At 42.5% G+C, this 10,351-nt stretch overlaps 1 protein-coding gene across 1 annotated transcript in view; it reads left to right on the forward strand.

The window, feature by feature from the left end:
* Positions 1-9,768: 9,768 nt before the first annotated feature.
* Positions 9,769-10,351, forward strand: part of LOC125486843 (immunoglobulin superfamily member 1-like) — a 171,657-nt gene continuing 171,074 nt past the window's right edge. The window contains exon 1 of the mRNA XM_048616167.1: positions 9,769-10,007. Within this exon, the coding sequence (XP_048472124.1) occupies positions 9,806-10,007 (202 nt within the window). The 5' untranslated portion in view covers positions 9,769-9,805. The remainder of the gene's footprint in view (positions 10,008-10,351) is intronic.

Consider the following 10,351-nt stretch of genomic DNA (forward strand, 5'->3'; position numbering starts at 1 on the left):
TCTGCCCCAGTGTCATTTGCCCAGAAGAAATATCACACTCTTTCCACGTACTGAGCCCAGTCTTCAACAACAGGGTCAAATGAGTCAAGCTTCCCAAATACAGGCATGATGTCAGAAATGCTTACCCCAACTCCAAGATGACATTTGCAAATGTTCTTCAGGCGCATCCTGTTTTCTCCCGTCCTCACTGAAATAACTGCACAGAGGCATATTCCCGTCCACCAAGTCACCCTTTATTTACTCGTGCACAGAACACTGGCTCTAGCCAGCCAGCTCAGAATGAGTTCTCAACTGAAAAGATTTAATCTCCTGGATATGTTGGTCAGCCCAGGTTTTTCTGTTAGGCCCTGGTTAAAAACCCCAATCAAGAACCTCGTCAACGAGGTCTACCTGGTTCCAATCACTACACTATATTAATGACTTGAATGTGGTGATTGAATGTAGTTTGGCCAAATTTGCAGATTTCACAAAGTTGGGTGGAAAAACAAACTGAAATAAAGAAATAAGAAATTTACAAATGGATAGGGATAGCTTTGGTGAATGGGTCAAAGTTCGGCAAATCAAGTTTCACATCAGTAAGTCTGAGGTCATCCATTTTTGGTTGTAGGAATATAAAGGCAAGTATTATCTAAATGGAGATAAACTTCAGCATTTTTCAGTGCAGAGGGAGCTGGATGTTCCTGTGCATGAACTACAAAAAATTAGCATGCTGGGACGGCAGGTAACAAGGAAGGCAAACAGAATGTTGGCAATTATAACTCATGGAATGGAGTATAGAAGTAAGAAAATGTTGCTACAACTGTACAAGGCAATTGCATACAATCATACAATTATATCGCCAGAAAGTGGAAAGATGTTCTGCTGAGCAAATATGAGCATCTAGGAGCTAAGCAGAATGATAAAGGTAACAATCTCTGCATTACTATCTGAGTCACGAGCTAACTGGCACAGAGTAAACAACATTAAAGAGGTAAACTCATGGTGTGGGAGAAACAGGTTTGAATTCATGGAAAGGAGGCAGCTGTTCCCATGGGATGGGTTCCACCTGAGTCATGCTGGGACCAGAATCCTAGAAAATTGCATAAGTAGGGCTGTGAATAGGGCTTTAAATGAAATAGTGGAGGGTTGGGTTCAATTGCATGGAAAATTACGAAGAAAGTTCATGGGGGCAGGGATCAGCAGAGATTATTAAAATTTCCAGAACAAGCAATGGGACAGAGAGTATGGAAAGGTTCAGGAATCTAACTTCAGGAGCAGCAGATAAGGGCACAACTGTGAGAAGGGGCAGTCAATGCAGGATTAAGGACATTGTACTTCAATACACGCAAGATGCGAAACAAGGTAAATGAGCTTGTAGCACAGATTATAATTGGTCGATACAAGGGGTGGGTATCACTGATATATGGCTGCAAGGGGATCAGGGCTGGGAACCAAACATCCAAGGATATGCATCCTATAGGAAGGACAGGCAGAATGGCAGGGGGGTGAGGTTGCCTTACAAATAAGAAATAAATTAATAGCAAGAAATGATCCAGAGTCGAGATGAGCAGAATCTGTGTGGGTAGAGTTGAGGGACCTCAAAGGTAAAAAGATCCTGATAGGAACTATTTACAGGCTTCCTAGTAGAAGACAGGATGTAGGGAAAAAAATACATTAAGTGATAGTAAAGGATTATTACAATAGTCGTGGGGGACTTCCAATATGTAGATGGACTGGGAAAATCACGTTGGTTATAGATTCCACGCAAAGGTATTTGTGGAATGTCTATAAGATAATTTTTTTGGAGCAGCATGTGGTACAGCCCACAAGGGAACAGGAATTTCTGGATTGATAATGTGTAATGAGGCAGACATGATTTGGGAGTTCAGGTGAAGGAACCCCTGTGGGGCACCATCCAAAATAGAATTCACCCTGCAGTTTGAGATGGAGAAGCTTGGATTAGATGTAATGGTATTACAATTGAGTAAATGTAACAACAAAGACATGAGGGAGGAGCTAGCCAGAGGTGATTGGAAGGGGAATTTAGCAGAGAAAACAGTGGAGCATCAATGGCAGGAGTTTCTTCGATTAATTCTGGAAGCATAGCAGAAATTCATCCCAAGGAAGAGGAAATGTGCTAGGAGTGTGAGGCAACCGTGGTTGACAAGGGAAGTCAGGGACAGCATAAGAGTAAAAGATAAAACATACAATATGAAGATTAGTTGAAAGCCAAAGGGATTGAGAACCCTTTAAAAACCAGCAGAGGTCAACTGAAAAAGCAATAAAGGGACAGAAGATGTAATATGAGGGTAAGCCAGCTAGTAATATAAAAGAAATCTGCAAGAGTCCTTTTTAGATAGATAAAAGGTACGAGAGAGGCAAGGTTGGACATTGGATTGCTGGAAAATGAGGCTGGAGAAGTAGTAATGAGGAACAAAGAAATGGTGGAAGGACTGAAAAGGTACTTTGAATCAGTCTTCATAGTGAAAAACACCATTGGTATGTCAGAATTTCAAGAGAGTCATGGGGCAGAGGTTAGTGCAGTGGCCATCACTTGTGGGGAAGCAGAAAGGTCTGAAGGTGGATAAATCACCAGGACCAGGTGGCCTGCACTGAGAGTTCTGAAGGAGATGGCTGAGGAAATTGTAGAGGTATTGGCGGTAATCTTTCAGGAATCACTGGAGTAGGGGAAGGGTCCCAGAGGTCTGGAAAACGGCTAATATAATATACCTGCTTAAAATGGGAGGGAGGCAGGATACAGTAAATTATGGAGTCATACAGCATGGAAACAGACTCTTTGGTCCAACTCATCTGCCCCAATCTGCACCTAGTCCCATTTGCCAGCATTTGGCCCCCATATCCCTCTAAATTCTTCCTATTCATACGCCTGTTTTTGTGCACGAAAGATCATGTCCCACAAATTTGTTAGAGTTCTTTGATGAAGTGACCAGGAAAGTCGATGAGTGCAGGGCAGTAGACGTAGTCTATATAGATTTCAGTGAGGCCTTTGATAAGGTTCCACATGGTAGGCTGCTCTGGAAATTTAGATTGCATGGAATCTATGTAGAGTTGGCAAATTAGATACACAATTGGCTTGATGGTAGGAAGCAGAGAGTAATAGTGGAAGGATGCTCTTTGGACTGGAGGCCTGTGACTAGTGGTGTGCCTCAGGGGTTGGTGCTGGGCCCATTGCTGATTGTTATCTATATCAATGATTCGGATGAGGATGTACAAGGCATCATTAACAAATTTGAATATGAAACTAAAATAGGCGGTATCGTGCACAGTGGGGAAAGCTATCAGAAATTGCAGCAAGGTCCTGATCAGCCAAGAAGTGGGCCGAGAAATGGCAAATGGATTCTATTATAGGTAAGTGTAATAGAATTTACACTTGCGTTGCATTTTGGAATGTCAAATCAAGGTAGGAGTTTCAAGGTGAATGGTTAGGGCCTTAAGGAGTGTAGTGGAACAGAGGGACATTGGAGTTCAGGTGCACAGTTCTCTGAAAGTGGAATCACGGGTAAACAGGGCAGTGAAGAAGGCTTTTAGCACACTGGCCTTCATCAGTCAGGGCATTGAGTACAGAAGTTGGGAAGTTAAGTGGCAGTTTTACAGGATGTTGATGAGGCAAGCATTTGGAATATTGTGTTCAGTTTTGGTCACCTTGTTATAGGAAGGATGTTATTAAACTGGAAAGAGTGCAGAAGAAATTTACAAGAATGTTGCCAGGATTCAAGAGATTGAGTTGGAGAGGTTGGACAAGCTAGGACTTTTTTCTTTAGAGCATAAGAGACTGAGGGGGGATGATCAAGAGACGCATGTATAGGGCAAATGCACTCAGCCTTTTTCCCAGGTTTGGGGAATCGAGGACTAGAGGGCATCAGTTTATGTCGAGAGGGGAAGGAATACATGGGAACCCGCAGGACAACTTTTTTACACAGAGGGTGGTACGCATATGGAATGAGCTGCCAGCGAAGTGGTTGAGGCGGGTTCATTAACCACATTAAAAAGGCATTTGGACAAATACATGGATAGGAAAAGTTTAGAAAGATATGGGCCAGATGCGGGGAAATGGGGTTAGCGTGGATGGATATTTGGGTTGGCATGGACCAGTTTGGGCTGAAGGGCCTGTCTCCTTGCTGTAGGACTCTATGACTCTGTCCAGATGCCTTTTAAATCTTGCAGTTGTACCTGCCTCCACCAATTCCTCTGGCAGATTGTTCCATAAACGCACCATCCTCTGCATGAAAAAGTTACTCCTCAGTTCCATTTTAAATATTTCCTCTCTCACCTTAAACCTATGACTTCTAGTTTTGGACTCCCTCATCCCATGAAAAAGACCTTGACTATCCATGCCACTCATGATTTGATAAACCTCAATAAGGTCAACCCTCAGTTTCTGACTTTCCAGGAAAAAAAGTCCCAGCCTATTCAGCCTCTCTCTCTCAGACTGGTTAGTCAGATCTTGGTCATTGGTAGGATTTTTAGCCCATTATTAGGGATGAAATTGTGGAAGTGCTTAGTAAAATACAGTTGAATCAGCACAGCTTCATCAAGGGGAGGTCATACTTGACAAATCTGTTAGAATTCTTTGAGGAAGTAATGAGCAAGTTAGACAAAGGAGAGCCAGTGGATGTGATCTATTTGATTTTAGAAGACCTTTCACAAGATGCCACACAGAAGGCTGCTAAGCAAGATAAGAGACCAAGGTGTTAGGGACAAGGTACTGCCATGGATAGAGGATTAGCTGACTGACAGAAGGCAGAGTTGGGGAGAAAGGGGACTTTCTCAGGATGGCAGCCATTGACTTGTAGAGTTCCACAGAAGTCAGTCTTGGGATTTCAACTATTTGCGTGATACATTAATGATGTGGATGAAGAAACTGAGGACATTGTTGCTTAGTTTGTAGATGCCACAAAGATGGGTGGAGAGACAGGTCGTGTTGAGCAAGTGAAAAGGCTGCAGAAGGAGATGGGTAGGTAAGCAGCAAATGGAAAACAAAGTAGAAAAATGTAAAAAAGTTATGTACTTTGGTGGGAAAAAGAGAGGCACACATTAGTTTCTAAATGGTGTAAGCCTTCAGAAATCTGAATCACAAAGGGGCTTCACTTCATTAGGGCTAGAATAGATGAGCTGAGGCTGTATAAGGCTTTTGGAATATTGCGAGCCGTTTTGGGCCTTGTATCCTGGGAAGGATGTGCCGGCTTTGGAGGTAGTCCAGAAGAAGTTTACAAGAATGATGCTGAGGGTTAAGGTCTTATCTTATGAGGAGTAGTGTGAGACTCTGGGTCTGTACTCATTGGAGTTAAGGTAGGACATCCAATTGATGTATATAGATGCAAACGGGGACTGAAAAAGTGGATGTAGAAAACATAACACAGTGTGGAGCTGAAGAAGCACAGCGGGCCAGGCAGCGTCAGAGGAGCAGGAAAGCTGACGTTTTGGGTCGGGACCCTTCTTCAGAAATGGGGGTGGGGAAGGGTGCTCAGAAATAAATTGAGAGAGGAGGGGTGTGGCTGAGGAAGGTAGGTGGGATGTTGATAGGTGAGTGCAGGTAGGCAGTGATGGGGATTGGTCAGTGTGGGGAGGAGGGGATAGGTGGGAGAGGAGATGGACAGGTTGTGTCAGGTTAAGGAGGCAGGGATGAGAGGGTGGGTTGGTCATGGGATGAGGCTGGGGGTGGGAGATTTTGAAACTAAAGTTTTCCTGCTCCTCTGATGCTGCCTGGCCCACTGTGCTCCTCCAGCTCCACATTGTGTTATCTCTGACTCCAGCATTGGCAGTTCTTACTTTCTCTCTGGAGTAAAGATGTTTCTTTATTGGGTGCAATCTAGAATGAGAGGATATTGTTATACAATAATGGTGGCAGATTTAAACCAGAGGTGAGGAGAAATTATTTCTCAAAAAGGGTTGTGAATCTGCAGAATTCATTACCCCAGAGTGTGGTGGATGCCGAGACACTGAATAAATTTAAGGAGGAAATAGATAAATATTTAATTAGTAACAGTTTGATGGGTTATGGAATTGGGCAGGAAGTGGAGTTGAGGCTGAGTTGAGATCAACCTTGATCATATTAAATGCCAGGGTAGGCTTGGGGAGGCTGACTTGCTTACTCCTACTCCCATTTGTTATGTCTTAAAAGTATACTTAAACCCACTCTTTCTCACATACATGCATACACTAAACACTCACACACATGTTCATTCTTATATGCTCTCTGACTTTCCATGCATACATTAACTCTCTCATATACATGCACTCACTTGAGTCAAAAATATTCGAACTCCCTTTCTCACACATACTCACACTCATTCTCATGAACATACTCTCACAAATATATTGTCTCAGACATGCGCTCACACTGTCTAACACATTCTCTTTTATATGAAGTTATTCTCGCATATGCGCACATTCACTCTGATGAGATAAAGCCTTGTGAAGGTTACTTAAAGCTTAGTACATTTAACGTCAGTTGTTGTCCAGGAAGAAGCAACCTACAGTTCCAGTCAAAAAGTTGAATTCATAAGTAGTTTAAACCAAGCAAGGTTTTAGACAACAGGGACACTATTATATGAGTGGTGTTTTGGGTACTGTAAAAAAAGGTAAGGGTAACTGATATGTTTCTTTTTCAAGTTTTGTTTTATTCATTTGTGGGATAAGGGTATCACTGGGTAACCAGCATTTATTGCCCATTCCTAGTTGCCCTTGAGAAGGTGGTAGTGAACTACCTTCTTGAACCACTGCTGCCCACCAATGTTGTCTGGGAGGGAATTCCAGGATTTGACTCAGTAACAGTGAATGAATGGAGATATATTTCTGAGTCAGAATGGTGAGTGGCTTGGAAGGAAATTTGCAGGTGGTGGTATTCCCATGTATCTGTTGCCCTTATCTAGATGGAACTGGTTGTGAATTTGGAAGGTGCTGTCTTTGGTTAACATCTGCAGTGCATCTTCTGGATAGTATACACTGCTACTACTGAGTGTTGGTGGTGGAGGGAGAGGATATTTGTAGATGTGATGCCAATCAAGCAGGTAGCTTTATCGTGGATGGTGTCAAGATTCTTGAGTGTTGTTGGAGCTGCACCCATCCAGGCAACTGGGGAATATTCCATCACACTCTTGACTTGTAGATGATGGATAGGCTTTGGGAATCATGAGGTGAGTTACTTGCCGCAGTATTCCTAGCCTCTATCCTGCTCGTGTGACCACTGTGTTTATGTGGTGGCTCCAGTTGGGTTCTTGGTTAATGGTAACCCCAAGAAAGTTGTTAGTGCGCATTTCAATGATGGTAGCACCATTGAATGCCATTGAGCAGTGATTAGATTGTATCTTATTGGTGATGGTCATAACCTGGCATTTGTGTTACTTGCCACTTGTCAGCTCAAGACTGAATGTTGTCCAAATCTTGTTGCATTTCAACATGGACTGTTTCAGTATTTGAGGAGTCATGAATGGTGCTTAATATTGTGCAATCATCGGTGAACATCCCATTTCTGACCTTATGATGGAGGGAAGGACATTTATGAAGCAGCTGAAGATCATTGGCCTAGGACACTACATAAGAACATAAGAACATAAGAACTAGGAGCAGGAGTAGGCCGTCCAGCCCTTCGAGCCTGCTCCACCATTCAATAAGATAATGGTTGATCTTTTCATGGACTCATATCCACTTACCCGCGTTCTCACTGTATCCCTTAATTCCTTTATTGTTCAAAAAAATCTTCCTTATCTTTAAAAACGTTTACTGAGGGATTCCTGCAGAGATGTCCTGGAAATGAGCTAACTGACCTCCAATGTCCCAGGTGTGATTCCAAACAGAGAAGAGTTTGCCCCCCAGATATCCATTGATTCCAGTTTTGCTAGGGGTCCTTGATGCCATACTCGGTTGAATTCAGCTTCGATGTCAAGGGGTGTCACTCTCACGTCACCTCTGGCATTCAGCTCTTTCAACCATATTTGAACCAAGGCTGTAATGTGGTCAGGAGCTGAGTGGCCCTAGTGGAAACCAAATTTGGCATCACTGAAGATGTTATTGCTGAGCAGGTGCTGCTTGATAGCACTGTTGATGACACCTTCCATCACTTTACTGATGGGACGGTAATTGGCCAGGTGGAATTTGTCTGCTTTTCATCTACAGAATATACCTGGGCAATTTTCCACATTGTCAGGTAGATGCCAGTGTTGTAACTGTACTGGAAGAGCTACAATAGAGTTCTTGGATTATACTTTTTAATTTGTGTTTTTAAAATGTTTTGAATTTTTATTATATTTATTCAATTTTATCTTTATTTGTTTTGTTGACAAACTTCTGTTTTATTGTTAAAACAAAACAGACCGGATTAAGTGCTCATATTTCAGTGAGAAACCACTTCATCAAAGCCAAATCAAATCAAAATATGAAGTAGCAAGCCAGTTTCCTGTATAGGATCTGGTGGGATCATAACAATAAAGTCAGTTCAAGTTACAAAAGTAATCAACAATTGATCCAGAAAATTCAACAGGAAGTACACTTGCCAAAGCATTTCATGTATACCATATGTATGTTAGCCATAGAATTTAACTGTAGTCAATACGGAGAAATAAAAGAGTCATGTGTAAAAGAGTTTGCGTGTAACCTGTCATATTCAAATGAAACTAGAAGAGTGCTAAAATCATAGCAATAAATCAGATGAAAACGTACATGACAGAAATAAGAAACTTTAAGTTTCACATGACTTAACCCCTTCTATGTCCCACCAAACTCAGATGAAGATATTTCAATCACCAATGGAGCAGACATGCTCTAAAAACAGTAGCTGAAGACTTTAGTCGACCATTGGTACAAATGTTTGCACAGATCCTGGCCCTCATGCTATGATAATAACTCCTCAAGCATAACTCAAGCAAAAACTTTGTCCCATTGCAGAGGTCCCACTTATTTGTGAGTATACTGTGTTATGAGGCAACCACTTGGAAGATGGTTGGTCCTGCCTGAGTATTGGCTCTCTAAGGGGACTGTACCTGGTGATTAGTGCCATATACACCTCTCTCCTGGACTTGGCTGGAACCATTCAATGATATGGCAAGGTGTCATAATGGTTAGCACTACTGCCTCACAGTTCCAGGGGCTTGGGTTCAATTCCAACCTGTGTGGAGTTTGCACATTCTCCTTTTATGTGAGTGGGTTTCTGATGGGTGGTCTGGTTTCCTCCCACAGTCCATAGATGTGCAAGTTAGATTGTTCTTTAGAGAGTTCATACAAACTGATGGGTGCATGTCCTCTTTCTATCTGTAGGGATTCCATGATGCTTTAATACAGTGTTGTGTTTCAATGTCAGAAAGGCGATTTTTCCTCTCTTGATGTAATGAAAATTGCATCCCAGTGCAGAATTGGGTGATTCTTGGACAGATTGAATTGCAAATTCAGCATGAGGACAATATCAAGACTATTGAATGTTAAGGAAGTCTGGATGATTTGAGTTAATAAACCTGGGAAGCTACAGCTACAAAGATTTCCAGTCAGAATTGTAAAGTAAATGAGGTTTTATATGTTAGCTCCTTTAAATTTGTCTGTAAACAGTGGAATCTGAGGGGCTTGACATCGCTGACTGTTCAAATTATCTCCCATATGATGTTTCTGTATTTAATAAAAGTGTTCAAACCTCATTGTGCATCGTGCCCGATATCTCCCAAATTTACGGGTCATCTGTTTCGCCAACTGAGAAAAATATTCCTGATCGCTGTTCACTTGCTCCTGGATTACCCCGAATGCCCCGCGCTACGGAAAGCCTCCTATCAGGCCGCATGGAAGCCAGTGCGGAGGTGCAGGAGCGGGTGTTGCTGTGGGCATGCTCAGTGTCAGTCAGAGGGACAGAGTGCGGAGGAATGGATGGTTCTGGCGGCGGCGAAGATTGTCAGACAGGGTAGGATTGGAAACCGCGGGACTGAGACGTAGGGACGTTATAAAGTCCCGGGATAAGCTGAAAGCTCCCAATAGGAACGTAAAGGCCTCGTGTTTACTCTGGTGTGGACTTATCTGCCACTATCTCGGTGAGGGTTTAAGCCTTTCCCATGAGACTGAAAGGTATAGCTTTGGGGAGGTAATTTTCCAAGGAAACAAAAATAAATGTTCTGAATTTCTGTCCTGTGCTTATAGATAGGACTTTTAAAAACATATAAAATCCCCTCTTTACAACAGCAAGATTACAGAGATTAAAATCGAATCAAACATCATGTCAAAGAAAGAAACGAAAGAACTGTGGATGCTGTAAATCAGGAACAAAACAACGTTGCTGGAAAAGCTCAGCAGGCCTGGCAGCATCTGTGAAGGAAAAAACAGAGTTAACGTTTCGGGTCCCAACTGTTCTGAGGAAAGGTCACTGGACCCGAAAGTT

Source organism: Rhincodon typus, chromosome 34, assembly GCF_021869965.1.
Source record: "Rhincodon typus isolate 14 chromosome 34, sRhiTyp1.1, whole genome shotgun sequence".
Lineage (NCBI taxonomy): Eukaryota > Metazoa > Chordata > Chondrichthyes > Orectolobiformes > Rhincodontidae > Rhincodon > Rhincodon typus.